The following is a 21,645-nucleotide window of genomic DNA, read 5'->3' as shown; positions in this document are numbered from 1 at the left end:
AACAACAAGGGAGAAGGGAGGAACATGCCATCCCAACCCCCAGGCAGGACAGAGTGTGATTATACAACTATTAATACATGTGATTGATTAAGGAATGGATTTTTGTTTACCCCACAGTTTACACCTATGTTATGTCTCCTAGACTTCCTAATAAATGATAAGCTCTTTCAGTTATTTCATCTTCTGTTCGTTAATTATGAAAGAGTCCTACTCGATCAGCTATTCAATATAAAAATCATCATCCAATTTGTTTAGCCCATCATTGATCCTTGTCAACTTTTCATTCACTCTAATAAAGTAGGCTACGTCTATATAAGCCAGGCTAGCCACACTTTTTTTTTTCTATATCATAAAGTGTGTGGTCTGAACTTCTATGTAATTCTATGTAAACTCTCTCTCTCTCTCTCTCTCTCTCTCTCTCTCTCTCTCTCTCTCTCTCTCTCTCTCTCTCTCTCTCTCTCTCTCTCTCTCTCTCTCTCTCTCTCTCTCTCTCTCTCTCTCTCTCTCTCTCTCTCTCTCTCTCGAAGAAGAAGAAGAAGAAGAAGAAGAAGAAGAAGAAGAAGAAGAAGAAGAAGAAGAAGAAGAAGAAGAAGAAGAAGAAGAAGAAGAAGAAGAAGAAGAAGAAGAAGAGAGAGAGAAAAACACATAAAAAAAACAGCTTTTCTTAATACGTATACAGCAGTAAAAGATAAATAAAAAGAACTATTTGTTTAAAGTGTATAGTACGGTAATAGAAAACGAACAAAAGAACAGAAGAAGAAGAAGTAAAAGAAGAATTAAATAAAAGAAGGAAAAGGAGGAGAAAGAGAAGATGAAGAACACTTACGGCGGGGGGGGGGGGGGGAGAAAATTAAGGCAAAGGAGTAAGTACAGGGAGGAAGGGAAGAGAAAGGAAGGAAAGGAAAAAGAGGAAGAAGGCGCCGCGGTACAACACTTTTTCCCGCCTGGCTGAATGATGGCCAACGTTGCCAGATTGTCGTACTCTGCCAATTATGTTTGCCGATTTCCGACCCAAAAACTGCTTTCATCACCCAAATAACTGCCTTCATGTAAGATTATTGTTTAAATGGTTAATTACTGGTGTTTCATGGCAACAGCAATGGGCCAGAAACCGGTAAATACGCGGGTCTTGAGTACGATAATCTGGCAACGGTGATGATGACGCACTTTTCCCGCGCTTTCCTGGCAATGCCGCGCTGCACCTGCCGTCCCGCCGAGCTCTTCACCATATTTCTCTTTTAAGTGATCGTCGGGTAAGATATCACTCTCTTCCTTCACTTTTTATATACGTGTGTGTTCGTAGGTCGAGTTGATAGCCCTTGAAGTACCGTAGATAATGGACTGGCTGACATTGACGACGAGGAAGTGAGGAGAGGCCGGTGCTGTAATGTATTGTTCTCATGCCTTACTTTTTATACGTGTGTGTGTTCGTAGGTCGAGCTTATAAGTTGTAAAGTCTCGTGGACAATGCAGTGGGTGATAACGAGGAAGTGGAGAAAGGCTGGGCCGGGGTAGGCGGTGCTGTTTGGGACTGGTGCTGTATTGTTCTCATGCTTCATTTTTTCTACGTGTGTGTGTGTGTTCGTAGGTCGAGCTACAAGTTGTAAAGTCTCGTGGATAATGCAGTGGGTGATAACGAGAAAGTGGAGAGAGGCTGGGCCGGGGGAGGCGGTGCTGGGCTGCTCGGTCTGCTGGTGCTGTGTCGTTTTGTTTACTTTGCCAAGATGGAGAGCTTGTCAGGGATGTGTGTATCGTTAAAATTATGAGAATCCATAGATAGCCACCGCCGGGGCTCCGCGTGTTCCTTACAGTTCCAGAAAGTTGTTTACCCCCGGCACCTTTTTGTTGGCCTGCTACAAGGTTTGCTACTTCAGCACGCTGACATGCGCCTCAGGTGATGAGTGAGCTTTTCTTTACGGAAGCTGACACTCACAATAGGAAAATAACTAGTTGTCCAACCCAATACTGCGAATGTATGACATTTGTTTTGGCAATACGTATACACACATGACCTTGGCTGTGTTGGTCGGGTGGTGGGAGTAGTTAAGAAAAAGGATTTTAGTAATCCTCACTTAATAAAGCCTAATAAAGTTCATAAAATAGATTAATCAAGTAGGTTATGCTTTTGCCAACTTTACTCCCACTGAATTGTGGAGAGTGACTCCGCGCCTCCAAAATACGATATTACACCTCCATATCATAGTTGAGGGACAAAATACATGTCCCTCAACCATAATATGAAGGCGCAAGTACTTAAAGGTAAACAAAAATGCTTAATCCCCTTCCCCTAACGATCTTGGGGGACCCATGGGAAATCGGGGTTTTTGTCCGGGGGACCATATTTAAACTACCCCAACTGAACTTAACAGGTGGCTTCGCCACCCTCGACCCTCCTCCCAACCGCTAACTCCCACAAACTGTGACCTTTACATTTCAGCCCGGAATCGTGCCAAATCTATTCTCCGACTTACCAAAACTTCTTTTATCAATAGAAAATGTCAACACCTTGCTTCTTCTAATCCCCCCTCTGACTCCTTTATGCCTGTTATTAAGATTCTTCCAAATGATGTTTTCTATGCCCTCTCTGGCCTCAACTCTCAGAATGCTTATGGACCTGATGGAGTGCCTCCTATTGTCGTTAAAAACTGTGCTTCCGTGCTGACACCCTGCCTGGTCAAACTCTTTCATCTCTGCCTATCAACATCTACCTTTCCTTCCTGCTGGAAGTATGCCTTTGTACAGCCTGTGCCTAAGAAGGGTGACCGCTCCAATCCCTCAAACTACCGCCCAATAGCTTTACTTTCATGTCTATCTAAAGCTTTTGAATCAATCCTTAACCGGAAGATTCAAAAGCACCTTTCCACTTCTGACCTTCTATCTGATCGCCAGTATGGGTTCCGCAAGGGGCGTTCTACTGGTGATTTCCTTGCCTTCCTGAGTCTTGGTCATCCTCTCTTAGCCGTTTCGGTGAAACTTTCTCTGTTGCGCTAGACATATCAAAAGCCTGCGATAGAGTCTGGCACAAGTCTTTGCTTTCTAAACTGCCCTCTTTCTGATTCTATCCCTCTCTCTGTTCCTTTATCTCCAGTTTCCTTTCCGGCCGTTCTGTCTCTGCGGTGGTAGACGGTCACTGTTCTTCCCCTAAACCTATCAACAGTGGTGTTCCACAGGGCTCTGTCCTATCACCCACTCTCTTCCTGTTATTCATCAATGATCTTCTTTCCATAACAAACTGTCCTGTCCACTCATATGCCAATGACTCCATTCTGCATTATTCAACTTCTTTCAATAGAAGACCCTCTCAACAGGAAGTACACGACTCCAGACTGGAGGCTGCAGAACACTTAACCTCAGACCTAGCTATGATTTCCAATTGGGCAGAAGGAACCTTGTCTCCTTCAGTGCCTCAAAAACTCAATTTCTCCACCTATCAACTCGACACAATCTTCCAAACACCTATTCCCTATTCTTCGACAACACTCAGCTATCACCATCTTCAAAACTAAACATCCTTGGTCTATCTTTTTCTCAAAATCTCAACTGGAAACTTCACATCTCCTCTCTCGCTAAATCAGCTTCCTCGAGGTTGGGCGTTCTGTATCGTCTCCGCCAGTTCTTCTCCCCTGCGCAGTTGCTATCCATATACAGGGGCCTTGTTCCCCATCGTATGGAGTATGCATCTCACGTGTGGGGGGGCTCCACTCACACAGCTCTTCTGGACAGAGTGGAGTCTAAGGCTCTTCATCTCATCAGCTCTCCTCCTCCTACTGATAGTCTTCTACCTCTTAAATTCCATCGCGATGTTGCCTCTCTTTCCATCTAATATCGATATTTCCACGCTGACTGCTCTTCTGAACTTGCTAACTGCATGCCTCCCCCCCTCCCGCGGCCCCGCTGCACACGACTTTCTACTCATGCTCATCCCTCTACTGTCCAAAGCCCTTATGCAAGAGTTAACCAGCATCTTCACTCTTTCATCCCTCATGCTGGTAAACTCTGGAACAATCTTCCTTCATCTGTATTTCCTCCTGCCTACGACTTGAACTCTTTCAAGAGAAGGGTATCAGGACACCTCTCCTCCCGAAATTGACCTCTCTTTCGGCCACCTCTTTTGATTCTTTTTTAGGAGCAGCGAGTAGCAGGCTTTTTTATTACTGTTTTCTTTTTTGTGTGCCCTTGAGCTGCCTCCTTTGTTGTAAAAAAAAAAAAAAACAGGGCTGTGCCCCCCCTGGAGACTTGCCGGGGAGGCGTCGTAGGGTGGGCGAGGCACCCACCCCCCTGGCGTATGTCCCCATTCATTGATTGATATATAAGTGGCTGACAGTTATTCTTTACTTTACAGAATAATTTTGAGGGCTTGGTGCTCATGGAAAAATGGAGTTCACCCCCAAGAAGCAGATAATTCCCAGCTACAATGCAAGTAAGTATTGAAAAAGTAAAATAGGATGCCTTAAAATGTTTAAATTATGGTTGGTCATTGTATTTTAGTTGCATCTACATAGTTGATTTATTTACTTCCATTGGGTAAGATGTCACATTTTATACTGAGGGCAATACAATTATAGTCTGTCCACCTCGAGTTGAACCCAGAAGCCCCTCCCCACAGGCGATGTAGGAAGGGCATAGCCGCTCTGTTGCTGGTGATTGGTTGATGGTGATGGGCAGCTAAGCCGATTTGGTTTGGGTGAAACCTGTTGGAGAGCGGACACTCAACAGGGCTTCCTTAATTTACTAAAATTTCTTCATATTCTTTGTAATGTGTGAAATACATCAACAAACGAGAAAAATGGATACATTTGCTGTCTTCTAACACAAAAAAGTAATGGGTATCCGTAATCGTGGAGCAGATATTGGGTGAGGGAATGGACATTTCAAAACAACCTGATTGAGAGCCGGAACAGAATAGGTCAGACAGGATCGCCCCACCATCACCAAAGGAACTCTAATCCCCCTTCCCCTCAGGCCCCTCTTGAGTCAGGCAGGACACGTGAGGCTTCTCTCTCTCTCTCTTTTTTTTTCTGTGTATATATCATATATATACTGTACATGTATCACACCAATTATTTTCATTTATGCTGAAATATATTAAGTATGTCTTTGTACCTCACAGTCACAGACGAATGTGTGGAGACGAATCAACAGTAACAAGTTTAAGCTTCACCCCAGATATATATATATATATATATATATATATATATATATATATATATATATATATATATATATATATATATATATATATATATATATATATATATACATTTTTTATTTATTTTTTTATTTTTTATAGTGCTTAGACTGAAGAATATTCTTTTTATTAAATGCATACTCTTATTATACACTGAATTGCCCATGTAGCAAAACTAAAGCTTTCTTGATTTGTCGCAGGTTACCGAGCTCCATACTCCGTGGGTAGCCAGACCAGTTACAAGAGGTTGAAGAAGAGGATCAACCAGTCTGTCTCTCCTCAACCTTCATGTCATGTTAGGTCACCACAGGCATATCCAGCAAAACGCTTCTTCAGTCGTGCTGAAAGAATTGTCAACCTTTCAAAAATTGGTCAGGCAGGTGATGCAACAGCAACTCCAGAGATCAAGAGTAGGACATCACCCCTAAGCACCAAGAGACCCTTCAGTGCTGTGAACACAGTTGAGGATTTCAAAGAACAAGTCTACCCTTCTTGTCCTGACAAAGATTTAGGTGCTGTTGATGGCAAAAAGAAGCCCAACGATGAAAATGACCCGTATAATTTCTCTTCCAGCCATGACTTTGAAATCTTTGATAAAAGAGCCAAGACAGATGTGTTCAAGGACACTGCCAGTGTGAGCAGTCCAAGAATAAGTGTTGTAAAATCTTATTCCAGCAAGAAGAAGCAGCTAGACTTATCTCGATCAAAGCTTCTGGGAGATATTTCCCCAGAAAAGGTAGAGAAGGCTTATGGGCTAAAGTTCAAGTCTACAGCAGAAAAGGAGAATGTGCCAGCAGATACTGCAACAGGGGGAGAGAGTGTTCACTTCTCTGAACCTACTGCCACATTACCACACCTCATTGGGTAAGTAAAATTTGGCATCAGTGTGGTCAGCTAAAGCTGATATATATATATATATATATATATATATATATATATATATATATATATATATATATATATATATATATATATATATATATATATATATATATACACACACACAGTACCCTCCCGAGTTTTGCTCTTGCTTTGTTCTGGAGATATAACGCTAAACTCTCAGATCGCGAAACTCAGGATATTGAAAACACTGAAAAAGCGCTTATTTTTTCCGGCCCGTGGAGAAGCTGAGTTTTTTTTCCACTTTACTCCCTTGTTATCTCAAAATATGTACTGTGTAAACAGGAAGAAAATATGAAGAGAGAACAGGTTGTTTTGAAGCAGCAGCTGAAGGCAGCTGGCTGGCTTGGCTGACAGTTCTGAAAACACGCTTGTGATTGGCCTGACGTCATCGGCGGCGCTCATCCAATCAGCGGCCTCTAACAATGACGAAACGAAAACTTTGTGAATCTGAAGTCAACGTTGTTAGTTAAACTGTTAAATCATTAGTTCGTAGCTCTTACCGCGGGCCATTAGCGCGCATCTCTGTGAATCTCGCCCCAGCACGTGTGAACACAGTCCCCCAACTGCTAGCTTCTCGAGAATTTTGTACAGAGATTCAGAGTCAGCTGCATTTCATGGGAAATTAGCGTGTCGGTTATTTTCTTGTGAGGTCGGTAAGTTGTGGTCACAAGAAGAAGAAGCAGAGTGTATCAGCTGATCGACTCAGTAGCTATCCAAGTGTTTATTCCAGTACCACAATAAGTTCTACGAAGCTAGATAAGCTTGAAGTAACCAGGTTGAGCATGTCTTGAACTTGAGTCTTGTCCAAGTGTAGCTACTGCTTCATCGTGTCTGGGTCCACACTGCTAAATTCTCGTAGCATTTAATGGTAGCAAGCTGTAACACACTCTCCCTTTGTCTCTGAGCTAACCACTCATGAACCAACAAATGCTTTTTTTTTTTTTTTTTTTCCCCCCCCCCCAAACACCACAAAGAAAACTGCAACGTCTGGATCCATTGTTTGTTTTACTTTTCAGCTGCAATATCCCAGAATGCAACAGTCCTCTGTGTGACCAAACTTGACGATAAATTTGAGGCAGAAAATTGTCTGGAGATAATTTCGGTGGAAAATTCCTGAGAAACTAGCTTGTGTGACCACACCTTTAAGCTGCTGGTATCACACTGGGCCTTTTACCTCCAACCGCTTTGACGATACGGGCGACCGGTAACTCCAACTTTTCCGGGTGGGCGTCAAACATGTCCAAGGTCATTTGTCTGTATTTGCAACGTAAAAAAGCAGTCGCCCTGTTTCAATTAAATAGTGAACAAAGCAGCTCTGGCAGTCTACTTTACGAGTTTCTTGGTTGGCCATTTTCCACTGCTCACTCCTCAGCCACTTCCGACATCTGTTTGTTTACATACAGCCGCGCAGTTGCTCGTTCCCCCAACCATTTTCCATCCGTACAGACAACCGACAACTCGCTCCCGGTTGGGCGCACGGACAACTGCGGTTGCCAGTAGCCCCAACAGTTGAAGGAAAATGACCAGTGTGACACGGCCTTAAGGAATCACGCGTGACGCCGATGGTAGATAGTCGTGACCCTTACGTGTCAAGGCAGCGCAAAACTATACATATATATATATATATATATATATATATATATATATATATATATATATATATATATATATATATATATGTGTGTGTGTGTGTGTGTGTGTGTATTCATATACATTTAATGCTCCACATCATAAGAAGTCATTTAAGAAATTTTCACAGTTCTTTCTCACTGCATGTTGAACAATTTTGATTAAGGTGTCTGTATATTTGATATTTTATATGACTTTCAGGTTTGCAAACTATGGCAATACTTGTTATTTGAACTCTGTGGTTCAGTCACTGTTTGGGTTGGCACCTTTTGTGGAGGATCTTCAGTTGGTGTCTGCCCAGCTCAACTTGCCCTCCACTTCTCTTTCCTCTGGCCTCATCCAAGTAATTGCTGCCCGCATGAAGGGACAAGTGGCAGGAGTCAAAGAGTCATTGAAGTAAGTAAGGGGCTTGCTTAATGTTTTAAACAGTTAGGATTTACAAGCACCATTTCATATATTGTAATTTTGTACTTTGTGAGGTAATATATGTCCATATTATTCTAAAGTATGAAGATGAACTTTACTACCAGTCAGGAAGAAGTTTGAAGGTATTAGAAAGGACTTATTAATTTTAAGGTCCTAGTTTGTGCCATTGTCATCTCAGTTTAGCATAATTACTTTTATTTGATCATTAATAGAAAAGGCTTCATCCAAGTCTCTTTCAACAGGACAGTAAAAGAAAACCTGGTTCGTGTTGATGGATCCTTTTCTGGCTATAAAATGCAAGATGCTAATGAATTTTTGACTCGCGTCCTGGATACTATAAAGGATGAAATTGACCGCTGCCATGTGACCAATCCTAGTCCTGATTGCTCTCTCAGTGCCAAGGATGGAGACCTTGATGAACTATTTCCTAATAGTATTAGGTGCCTAAAACGTGACAGTCCAGACGGAGAAATTCTTGAAAATGAAAGAATAAGTGTGAGTGATATAACACAACAGGACTGTGGTTCAGAAGAATCTGCAAGTAGAGAAAAGGTGTTAGCAACAGGTGAAAGTGAGGGCCAACACCTACCTTTGTGTTCTCCACCGTCCAACACCCCTAGCAAAGGCTGTGATGAGGAGACCTTACCCAGGAACCCGGTTAAAGATAATTTTGAGTTCCAGCTTTTTGAGTCCTACAGATGCCTTGGGTGAGTACTTTTCATGGTTTTCTCTTTGGAGAGTTACTGATATAGTATTCTACAAACATGCTTAGGGAAAGGCAAACTTTAGTAGTTGATAATTCAAAAGCTTGATTTTACACACTAGAAAATGTATTTTCCTTTCATCAAATGCATTCAGGCAGAGAATGGTGTCCTAGGGGACGGTGTTTGATAAGATATATGTAGTATATGTTAAATGGGAGGATAGGAAGTGAATTTGGGAAGAAGACATCTCCCATACACCCATGACAAAGCCCAGTAAGGTAGTGGAAGAAGGGATTGTGAGGCCTTCAAGTAGGAGGAATCATTCCAGGCACTGTCAGATATACTGGTTTACACATTACGTCTTTCCACTCAAAAACTAGGCATGAGAACTTGTTGCCAGTTTTTGGAAGCTTGCATACAATAATCAGGCACACTAAACACAGCTACTGACAACTGTGAGACATTGTATGTAAAGGGTTAATCCTTTCAATACGGTGAAGCAGACGTCGGCATCACAGTATGGAAAGGGTTAAGAGGAATTGGAAGAGGAGTAATCGTCTTCCATTTCCTCTTAAGAAGTTTAGAAGAGGATTAAGAGGAAATGGAAGAAGATTAACCCTTTCAGCATGGTGACGCCGACGTCGGTGTCACCGTACTGAAAAGGTTAAACAGACAACAAGATCCCTTGCAAAGCAGTTGTGTACTGTGAGTACTGGTATCACCTACAAAAGTAATAGTAATGGAAAACAAGAGTAATAGTTAAATAATAAATTGAAATCAATAGTACAAGTTTTCCACAGTGAAAGTCAAATTAGTGCACATTGAAACCCCTTGATCAAGAATTGTTTTGGGATGAGTGTGGCTTCCTGCCTGAGACTGTCTTTTAGAACCCTCCCAATTTTCTTTAATATTTATTTATTTTTCTACGAAACAGCTCAAGGGCAATATAAACCCAGAAGAATAATTCAGAAAAAAAGCCTGCTAATCACTGCCCCTAAAATAAATATATATATATATATATATATATATATATATATATATATATATATATATATATATATATATATATATATATATATATATCTAATAGAGAGGTCAATTTCAAATACAGATGTAGCATGTTCTGAAGAGCAGTGTGAAAATATAGATAGAAGATAGACAAAGATGCAACATTGCAGCGGAATTTAAGAGATAGAAGACTGTTAGTACGAGGAGGAAATTTGGTGAGACGAAAAACCTTAGGAGACTTTACTCTGTCCGAGATAGCTATGTGTGTAGAGCCTCCCCATACGAGGGCAGTCAAGGCCCTGGCATATGGATAGCATCTGGGAGGGGGAAAAGAACTAGCTCAGAGATGATATTGAGTGCCCAACCTTGAGGAAGCTGATTTAGTAAGAGAGATGTGAGGTTTGCAAGTGCAATTTTAAGTTAAGGATAGACCGAGGATGTTTATTGTAGAAGAAGGTGACAGCTGAGTGCTATCGAAGAAAAGGGGATAGGTGTTTGGAAGATTGTGTTGAGGTGACAGGTGGAGAAATTGAGTATTTTTGTTACTATATTAGCACTGATAGATTACTATCCATTAGGTTTACATGAGGTTTTGTAATACAGGGTAGCAGGATAGTGGTGGCCAGGTCTGCCATCATGTTGGGTCTATTCCTGGATCTTTATTAAGGGGAAATAAGTTATTTTTTGCATTTATTTCAGGGTAGCATATGACCAAGCAATTCTGGTGGGTGTGATTAGAATTGCTCAGAATTTTGAAAAGTTGCCTCCTTCCATGAAGACTTAGTGGGACCTGAGACTAATCTCATTTATTTCAGACATATTAGGGGTAAATAATAGTCTAAATGACAATAATCACAGCTGATGTTACCTGTGTTGATATCAATGCTCTGGGCTTCCTATTGGGGTAAAACGAGAGTGCATGATCACCATGTGTTGCTGACTTTACTAACGCTCTTTGAATCAGCAAATTACATTTTTCTTAGTAGTAGAGTCCACATTTCCAAATGGGACAGAAGGAACTTGGTGTTCTTCAATGCCTTAAAAACTCATTTCTCCACCTGTCAGTTCGACACATCTTCCAAATATCTATCCCCAATAATCTTCGATAACACTGAGCTGTCCCCTTCTTTCACTATTGTTATTCCCTCCTACTATACATTTCAGCGGCGGACAAACTGTTTTTTTAATAAATCTCCTTAATCTAATCGTTGATGATCAGTACATTTCTTCAGCACAGTTAACATCGGACCTAATTTTATGCTTATACAACACGATAACTATATGTGTTATGTGAGAGTTTACTCTGTGAAAAAACACAAAAACCGACGAGTCATGTTGGCCTTTGAAGGAAAGTGTGCCCCCAACACCCCCTCCCAACTATTACCACAACTACTTCCCCCTTCTCTCTCTCATCATTCTTTTCCCTCTTCCCCCCCCTCTCTCCCTCCTCATCATTCTTATGTCCCTCCCTATTTCTCCCTCACTGTATATTATATGTAAATGTTATGTAGTGTGTATGTATATATATGATATAAATTGTAAGCATGGTACAATTTCCATGGCAAGAATTGATTTTCGTTGATAATTACTGTACAACACTGGGATGCCTGGGGCAGTCAATAGTTAATATACCTGCCTCTCGCTTGAGTCATAGCTCATAGGGGGAAGGGGGGGGGGGGTGGGGGTAGGGGGGGAAAGAGGGAGGGGAGGGGGGATGCTGCGATGGGGGGGTAGGGGGTGGTCTGGGGGGGGTTTAGGCGTTGGTGGAGGGGTTAAGGCAGAGCCCGACCTGCGTCCGATTCTGTATAATGATTTAGATATGATGTTTGGATTCAGTTTAATACAGTTCAGTAAACACCTCACATACATAACCAATATGTGTTATATACCATATAAATTATATATACTGAGGTAGTGTAATCTGATATACTGTAATAGAAAAATCGCTTGATAATTTTGCGAAAATTCTGTCCAAACAGCGTAATGTATAGTAGGTGCTGTCCAAGTAGAAGGACCTTGTCTCTCCTCATATGGAATATGCACCTTGTGTGTTTGGGAGGCTCTGCACACAGCCGTTTTATGCAGAGTAGAGTCAAAGGCTCATCTCATCTACTCCCTTCCTCTTATTGACAGTCTTTTACCTCTTAAACTCCTCAGGAATGTTGCCTTTCTTTTTATCTTCTACTTATATTTTCATGCTGACTGCTCTTCTGAACTTGCTAACTGCATACCTCCACCCCTCCCGCTGCCCTTCTGCACACAATTTCCTACTCTTGCTCATGCCTATACTATTCAAATCTCTTATGCAAGAGTTAACCAGCACCTTCACCTGTTTTGCTGGTAACTTTGGAACAGCCTTTCCTCATCTATATTTCTTCCTGCCTATGTATGACTTTAACTCTTTCGAATGGGGAGTATCAAGACACCTCTCCAACTGAAATTGACCTCTCATTCTTTACTCTTTGTGCTGGGGCAGCGTAGGCTTTAGTTTTCTGTTTTTTACGCCTTTGAGCTGTTTCCATTGATGCCTGTTTCAGAAATAGTAATAAATTCCTGTAAAAGACCTCTTGTCTGAATGGTAGCAGATCAAAGAGCAGTGATCAAGTTGTATGTAATGTAGTACGGTCAATTTCAATGTGTCTTTCCCTACCTCTGACTGGTACAAGGTGACTTTTGGGGTAGGTAGATTTTCATGTTGATGAATATATCCATGGCATTAGAATTCTATTTTCCCTTAAATACATTAGGTTTACCATAGCATTGTTACAATTTGCAGAACTATGGTTGTAATAGATATTAGATTTACATGCACTTATGCCAGACTTTAACTCACAGATGCAATAAAGTGGAGGGAAGAAAACAAGAGTACTTTGGACTCTATGTGAACTTGCCTGAAGAAAATCATGAAAGCATCCAAGATGCCCTAGCCTCATGCATGGAAGAGGATAAGAGGGAGCTCAAGTGTGAGGATTGTGGACACAGTCATGCCTCAGTAGTAACTACAGTGACGAGGCTACCAAGGTGAGACATTCAACATGAAAGTGTACTTTATGCATTCCTATGGTCAACCAAAACCTTGAAATATTAACTCCTAAAATGCAGGAAACTTACGGTGCACGAGAGGGTTAAATGTAATTTATTTATTTATTTATTTATTATTTTTATTTTATTTATTTTTTTTTTTTTTAAGAATACTCATAGTGCAGCTGAAAAGGTATGAATATAAGGCAGACCAGGGGGAAAGCATCAAGAGATCCTGGAAAGTTCCTGTTACTAACTGGCTAACTCTTGATGAATATGTCGTCGAAGATGCCACAAGCCCATCACCATGGAAGCCCCACTCTGGAAGGTTAGTTACATTCATGGTGGTATTGTCTGTGGCATTGTCTGCTTGCTTATGGGGGAATAGACCATAGTGGCTATCAGTTCACCTCTTTCCTGCTTTAGGCCCCTTGCATGCATCTCAGTGGCAGCCACGATGCTTCACCCTTTGTTTACCAACTTTTTTACAGTTTTGGTGTTGCCTACCACAGCACCATGTGTGTAAAACACTTAATTTAAGATCAGAAAGGGAAATAACCACACCATTGGAAAAAATACCCATCTAACAATGAATTAGATTATGCTTGAGATGCTAGAAGGCAAAATACAGTTCTGAGCCTAAAATTTGTGAGACAAAACATTTCATGTTACCTTCTAGCATTCATGAGGTGGATACCAGCCCACTTAAACTTGGTACTTAGTTGTTACATGCAGCATAAATGGATGCCAACCTCATGACCCTATGAGCAATGGATAATATACATTCTTCCTGACCAGTAGCTGCTGTGTGCAGATATTTCACTCCAAACAACAACTTTCTTTTTCTTTTGGTGTTCCTATTTTCCCTTATGAGGTTGGGCAGGTTGATGAAGACATTGTTTTCATCTGTGTATAAGTGTTTTCTGCCTCAGATGTCCTTCCTGCAGGCAAACCCAGGTTTCAGCTGATTACCTAGATGGATTACCTATCGTGGCTAACGAGTCCCACTTGCCCACGTTTGTAGTCGGAGTTCTCTCTCTCTTAGATGGATTGTCTACCATGGCAATGAGCCCCATCCACCTGGGTTAGATTGAAGTGGCAGGGTGTATTCACACGTTGGTGGGTCATGCACACAACACCTCAGGGGCTCCAACCTACTGTGAGGTTCTCCAGAGATTTAGCCTGAGCCCACAAAATCCCAGTTACCAAAAGTTCATGAAGAGGCTCTCTGAAGGTCTTGACAAGGAAGAGGTTGTGTATTGGCTGGAAGTGCAAATGCACTCTGCGTTCTTTTTGCTGGAGTAATCTGGCAGCTGATTGTGTTTGAGTACCATCCTTCTTAGCTTTATTCACAGTGCAACTTTTTTTATCAAATGTTTTAACAGGTTTGAATTGTAACCCTTCCCTAATTTGCACTAAGAGAAATATGTAAGCCTTTTGCATGTAGGTATTATGAGCTTCATGTAGTGTATACACTGATGTATTCATTAGTTCAGGATTTATTTGTCTTTTAGTGCACCAGTTGTACCAACTGCATGCAGCTCACCCACTTGTTTATCCTCCCTTTCGGGCTGGTCAATAAATGGGTACTTGGAGAAACCTGGGGAAGGTAAACTGTTGTTACTCATATGCCTCACTGGTCCTGTGTCCTGGGGTAATGGGTGCTTACCCATCACATGCTCAAGGGTCAATGCCATGGAGATGAGCAAGGCCACATGCAGCTTTAATGTATGCCTCCAACTTTACCTTACCTCTAGGGTTATGTTTGGAATGCTTAACAATGCTAATGGCATCCTGCCTTCTGCTTATAGGTTTGCTATGCCACTTATTTTTCCCCATTTTTCAGTGTATTCATGTTCTTTAATATGCTCTTCATTTGTTTTTAGCAGGCATATGGAGTGCATTTTCATACAATGATTCCTTGTTGCAGCATTACTCCGCGTTCCAGTAAGCAGACCACCCTCACTGTGCGTAACTTGTCATCAGAGTTAAATGTGTCTGAAGGAAGAAAAGAGCAGGAAGACTTTGCCGTGTCTGCCTCAGTTTCTCCTAAGTCTCAAGGTGTAACTGCTGCTCCTCCCACTTCTGATAAAGAAGATGAAGAACTTCAGGTTAGTTATGAACAATAAGGAACAGTTTACTTTGTTTCCTGCCATGCTACCCTCTGCACCCTAAGCTTCTACAGACCTGCTTATGAGTGTATCCTGATTTCTGATATTGTTAACACCCACATGAATGTCCTTCTACCCCATCTATCTACTAAATGCCATTTTCTTAAGTGTCTGGTCTCTACATTATCAATAAACTTGAGAGACTAAGGATGAAATCAGCAAGTTATGTATAGCATCAGAAAATCTTACTGCAGTATTAAGCAAAAATCAGTATAGCTAGACATTAGACTTTTTTTTTTCTGTGCATGATTCATGCCAAAATATGTAACAAAAATTTTAAAAAACGTCTTACACGAGACAAGAAAGAGACAAGTAAGGCCTCATCTACTATCATATAGATTGATAGACACTATCTACTGAAATGTGAACTTACTTCAATCATCTAATATTTCTTGCCAGGGGAAAAAATCCTAAGCATGATTAAAATATGTTCACATTCCACAAGATCTTGTTGGCAATCATTGATATGCCATTGAGTGAGATATTCCCTGTGTTTTCAGAGTATCTGGTTAAACATTATTGTACAAGCTTGACCTTTTTTCCCATCAGGAGGTGATGCTACGAAGTATGGATGACTTTGGAGGCACAAGGGAGGAAGATGAGATTCAGCAGGCTATCAAACTTTCCTTGCAAGATCTGGGCATGAGCTATACCCAAGAGAACCAGAGTCAGGTCAGTGAGGATCAGGTGAGGAGATCAACAGTTTTGGGTGTTTTTCACACACACACACACACACACACACACACACACACACACACACACACACACACACACACACACACATACACAGACGATGCAAGGTTAATAAGAAAAGTGAAAACAGAGGAAGACTGAAGAACTGCAAAAAGACCTGGATAGAGTGTATAGATGGAGCCAGTTATGGGAGATGGAATTTAATGCAAACAAATGCCATGTTATGGAAATGGGGAAAAGTAAAAAAAGACCAAGGAAAACATACAGGATGGGAGAAGAAAACTTAAAGGTGTTACATGAAGAAAAAGATTTGGGAGTAACGATGCAAGACACTCTATCCCCAGAAAAGCATATAAACAAGTTGTTTGGAGAAACCTACAGGATTATGCAAAATATAAGGGTATCATTCCATTATATGAACAAAGAAATGATGAAGAAAATAATAACAACACTGATAAGACCAAAACTTGAATATAATGGACTAGGGAGCAAAGATTTAAAATATTCTAATGATAATTAAGAAGTTATAAAATGTGTAAAACTTTGGTAGGTAACAACCATGGGAACTAGAAGTCAGTGCAGACAGACAATAAGATGGAGAGATGAAATTAAAACCTTTGCAAGGGTAGGATGGATTGAACAAACATCCATAAAAAGTGAAAAGTGGAAAAAGACCTTTGTCCTGTAGTGTACTAATAATGACTGATGATGATGGTGATACTAGTGAGGATAGGTAGGTAGGGGTCTGGTGCATGTGTTCATTAGTCATGACTAGACTCTTACTCATCTGTTCTTGCTGGTCCTCTCGTCCTTTACATTATTTATAGTAATGTACTTTTAATGATGTCTTCTCAAGCCATACTTTAGGTGTTAGTATAATGAAAGTGAAGAATTTGCAATTAGTTAATGGATTCATGATTCATACTTTTCAGGTTGAAGAAGAGAGCCCTAGACTATTAACAAAGAAGTATGAGGAAGATGAGGATAAAATCAACAATCATCGTCATGCCTATCGCCTAATCAGTGCAATCAGTCACTTTGGGTGCACCACTAACACAGGTGAGTTACTAAGGATGGGATTCATTAATAGTTTTCTTATAGCAAAGGTTTCTCCTTCATACAGTTAGTGCAGAAGTGATCATTTTGTGTATTTCCTTGATCATACCTCCACTGAATTTTCTTCCTGACTGGTGTTGCTTATTTATAAAAAATAAGAAGAAAAGGTGTTAAGAATGGTTATAATTAATGCAACCACTAAACCAAAGGTGAATTGAGCATTGAATTAGGAGCTTTATGTTAATGTGGGGTGTGCATCAGGCATCTGTATTGAACCTTCTATTGCTTACCTTTGTTCTTGTGGCTCTGTCAAGTAGAATAGGATTTCTGCGGGACGTCCAAACGAGGGTGTAAGATAATGTGAATAAAGAAATAATGATAAACATACTGACAGGAGGTGTCACTATAAATAAAAAAGGTGTATGGCTTTGTGCTGCAAAGGATCACTCATCTATCTTATGCCTTCATGGCCCCACCCATGGAGATATTTTAATGAAAGTTTGCCATGATTAGAACATTAGTTGTGCTTGATGCCACTTGTAATTTCAGCAGTAATATAGATTTATAAGGAAACAATAAGGTGAATGTTTGGCAACATTCTCCTTCAGCTTCATGGACCCCAGACCTATTAACCACATGTTGTTGAGCTTAAGATTTGATATTTGACATTTGTGATGACCCCAACATTCATGAGTAGGTTTTTGAGGTTCAGAGGTTAACTTATACATTGCAAACTAAGGTCTATTTTCTAGAGAAGCACTTCAGTTCAGAAAGTTAATCTTTAACATCCTTAGAAAAAAGGAAGGCTGGGAAATGAAAGTAATCATTGTATGTATTGGATCATGTCTTACAGGTCATTATGTAGCAGACGTCTATAATTGTGAGGAGGAAAGCTGGTTCCATTACGATGATGAATCTGTGTCCAAGATCCCTGAAAGTGTGGTGCTAGCTGAGGGCAGACAAAAAAATGGTTATATTTTTTTCTATATGCACAAGTGAGTGAAAGCCATTTACTGTTATTTGCATGATAAATGCACATTCATTTGTGCACCATTAAAGTTGTTACTAGTGCCAATAATTTGCTGCTGAGATTACACTCTATTCCACTCAAAATCAAAGTTCACTGCCCTGGATTCTTTTCACAAATTTTATGTCCCCCTATCCTTTCTCTGTGACAATTTAATCTTGGCATGGTTTCCTGTGTTAGCTCTTGAGGTGACTTCCATATTTCATTTCTTGCACTTCATCTCTTACCCTATCAACCCCATATGTGCTACATATCTTTCTTAGCAAGTTTATTTCCACTTTTTTTTCTTTTTCTGCTTAATCCTAATAAGCATATCTTTTATGAAGCAAACACCAAGACTCTTTAGATCTGCCTGTCTGTGTCCATCCTCCCCTCCTAATAATCATAGCTTTTTCATCTTTACTTCCTGTCTATCAATATTTGAGTCATCCACCTCAACATAATATCTGCTTCGCTTACTAGACCTATCTCCCAGATGCTTAAATATCTTCACTACTTTCATAAATTAGTGTTTTAGTTAAAGTTTCCTTTATTTTCCTTTATGAGTAATTGTGAGCCAATAAGATTGTGAATAAAACTAATTCAGGTGGGAAACCAACACAATGCATGGGCCATGTGAGATTTGTTCTCATTGTTTGCCTCTGAAGTCTCACACTGAAGTGACAGAACATACGTTTTTCTTGGCTGCTGTAGTTTCACTATGATTAAGAATCGTTTAATCCTCTCTCCATGAACAGTGTTGGAGTTTTGATTTGGCCTGATGAAATTATGTACTCAAGAAGAATGATAATGCCATATATCCATTTATACATAATATCATTAGATTACCCTCACTCAATTATCTGTATTTTTCTCTTCCTAGGGATGTCTTCCAGAAAATTGAGAAGTCCAACCTTCATAGGTAATGACTACCAAAGGTGCATTTGTACAAATCAGTATATATTTATATAAAACACATGTAAATAGAATTAATATTCTTGTAAATAAAAGTATTTTTGTGTTGAATCAAAGGCAAAGTATTTTTTATTTGTAATATGTATATATACATATTGTTGTGCATCATTAAAGTTTTACTCTAGCAATACGGCATTCTTACCACACTGAAATTTGAATTTGAATTTATCATTTAAAAAATAGTGGTCATGGTTTATTTGAAAGGACATGTCCATGCAATTAATATAAATCAAAACATGAGAAATAATGTTTGGTAATATTTCATGGCAGACTTTATTTTAATTTCAGATTAAGTATTTAAAAGAATGCTTTCTTCAGTACTGCTACATGCACACACTTGTTAAAAGTCTTGAGCAGTTCTACTGTATGCACTCATTTTAAAGACTTGAGGAACACTGCTGCACACACTCATGTCATTGTCTTGAGCAGTATTATTACACACACACACACAGTCTTGAACAACACCTCTGCACACTCATGTCAAAGTCAGTCTCAAAAATTAATTGTACTTAACCATTAAATTTTTTGCCAGAAAATTACATAAGTTTTCCTGATATCTGCTGGAAACTAGCTTTTTTTTTTTTTAACATGTCTGCTGTGATTGGAACAAATTTGGCTTTTCCTGGTAGCCTGGTAACATACAGTCCCAAGTCTTTCTCTGGCTCGATGGTGGATAGTGGAGTGTTTCCCATGTGGTATTAGTGTGCTGGATATCCCCTCCCAAGGTGCATGACTACATTTTTATTCATTGAATTGTAGCAGCCACTTTTTGCTCAATTCCTGTAGCTTCTTGTAGGAAATCCACAGTCAACAGGTTAATAGTTGATCCCGTATCTATATTTTACTGTCTGGGTGAAGAAATATTTGTTTCCTATGCTTAGTCCCCTCAGAATTGGGGTACATTAGCAGGTAAAAGGCCTTGGTTGGCTTGCACTGAAAAAAAAGGCCAGGATACACTAGTGCTCAAAATGCTAGATTGGCAAATGGATGAAACACTAGTATTCTGGTTTCACACTAATGGGCAGAAATTCTAGGAAATGTGTATTACAAATGAACTATCTTATGGAACAGAAAAAAAATGCTTGATTATTTCATGTTTATTTTTCATTTTAGATAAATTACAATGGTGCTATAACAACAAATTTGACAAAAAAATGTACTGGCCTTGTAAGAGTCAGCTCCATGAATTTAACCAAAAATACAGATGAAAGAACTTGCTTTTTATAGAAGCATGTATGGTGCTTTTATTGTGGTAAATTCTGCAAAATTCATGCCCAATTTTTTTCACATGAATATATTTTTCTTGACAAAGATCAATTTGGGAGTAATGTATAATGATACCATGCCTGTTTAATAATTGTTTTCAAAGGGTAGTATGATGTGATACTTCATAGAAATTTACATGGTAAAAAATGGAAACAAGCAGCATATTATATGTGTAAATAAGTATTAGGGAGAGAAGTTGAAAATTATATAGCAACGACAATGGAAGAAAGTATGAAACATTAAATTTCAAAGTAATCTCTAAATATCCAGACATGACATGCAGTGTTAGATAAACCAGACAGCAAGGTATTCTTCACTTCAAGCAATCAAGACCTAATCAACAGTTAACCATGGAGATGGCACATTAAGGGATCCAGATGACTGCCAGCAATGCGAGTGAGACATTTGTTTTTAGGGTAAAACAGTAGAGAAGAACTTGTCCTTGCTCATCATTGTTTGTTAGATACCAAAGGTCTGTCTTTGGGAACAGATTACAAAACATACGGCATAAGCTGTGAAAGAAACATTAATGGAAATGAAAAGTCTCAGATTTTGTAAGTGTGAGATCAAGTAAATGATTGTGGAGGACAGCTGACAAGAGATATGATAGGTACATGGTTATATCCTGAACCTGTATAGCTACTTAGTGTTAAACTTTCAACATGAAGGTTGCCAGAATGGCTTAAAACCCCTATCATCATGTAACACACGTGAGTCAGGTTTATATTATTGAGTGCCAGTACTGGACCTCTTGCCTTCAGTTGTCTGTTTATTTAGGTCTGAACCCCTCACCCTGCCCAGTGCATCTTTTGGATTATGATTATGACATAATAGGAAACCTATTTGTTTTTCTTTATATTGCTAGCTATGCTGTAGAAGTGCAATAAAAGGATAGATTTGTGCATTGTTTGGAAGGTGGACTCTGCAGTAGATTAATTATGATTATCCTTTGTAACTAGTCATTATTAGCATTAATGCTCATCAGTTTTTCACAGCTGGATAGAAAGGTTTTCTGTAAAATTTGAATAAATTTAAATTTTTATATGGATAAATGGTATATTTAAAAAAAAAGAAAGTAGCCTACTCATGGAGGTAACTACTTGGAGATGACACCAGATGTATCCTCAACTATAAAGCACCACTTAATTAAAAAGTGCTATAATCTGTTTCAAATGAGATGAAAAGAAATATATATCTAGACAACTCACTTTTCGTTAGAAAACATTAAATTGCCATTTCATTTATTATTTAGTTATCTTTTATACATGGAACTTTAATTATTAATCACTCCTGAAGAATTTTTGAGTTGGCAACACTGAGTGTGTGTTCGTGTGTGCGTTTTTGAGACTGCAGCGCTTGCGCACAACGAGGCTCCATTTCCTACTGGAGTTCCACTTCCCTCTGCTACACCGGAGGGCAGTGACAAGCTCCCTGTCAATCCTTTTCTAGAGGTTACTAAACATAACCGGGGAAGGACGTGAGTATTACGTTGGTGTTTCTGCTCTACGATATGCAGACTGCTGAGTTGTTAATTGGTAATTCTTAGGATAATAAGGATTTGATGTGTTGGGATGGTATAGGTTTAGGTAAGGTCGGCTT

At 39.6% G+C, this 21,645-nt stretch overlaps 1 protein-coding gene across 2 annotated transcripts; it reads left to right on the top strand.

Moving 5' to 3' along the window:
* Positions 1 to 1,162: 1,162 nt before the first annotated feature.
* Positions 1,163 to 21,090, top strand: LOC126995685 (ubiquitin carboxyl-terminal hydrolase 37-like). Of its 2 annotated transcripts, none has more exons than XM_050855469.1 (12): positions 1,163 to 1,253; positions 4,343 to 4,420; positions 5,389 to 6,052; positions 7,922 to 8,116; positions 8,389 to 8,853; positions 12,694 to 12,879; positions 13,049 to 13,207; positions 14,810 to 14,990; positions 15,600 to 15,722; positions 16,676 to 16,802; positions 17,653 to 17,794; positions 18,689 to 21,090. In XM_050855469.1, exons 2-12 carry the CDS (start codon positions 4,375 to 4,377, stop codon positions 18,729 to 18,731), a joined length of 2,331 nt encoding a protein of 776 aa, XP_050711426.1. In that variant the 5' UTR covers positions 1,163 to 1,253; positions 4,343 to 4,374; the 3' UTR covers positions 18,732 to 21,090. The 2 variants fall into 2 exon arrangements, with proteins under 2 accessions (XP_050711426.1, XP_050711424.1); XM_050855467.1 differs by having other exon boundaries at positions 15,600 to 15,737.
* The last annotated feature ends 555 nt before the right edge of the window (positions 21,091 to 21,645 follow it).

The sequence above is a fragment of the Eriocheir sinensis genome, chromosome 8 (genome assembly GCF_024679095.1).
Source record: "Eriocheir sinensis breed Jianghai 21 chromosome 8, ASM2467909v1, whole genome shotgun sequence".
Classification (NCBI taxonomy): Eukaryota; Metazoa; Arthropoda; class Malacostraca; order Decapoda; family Varunidae; genus Eriocheir; species Eriocheir sinensis.
Note: the sequence above shows the minus strand (reverse complement) of the source record. Positions and strands in the feature narration are given on the sequence as shown.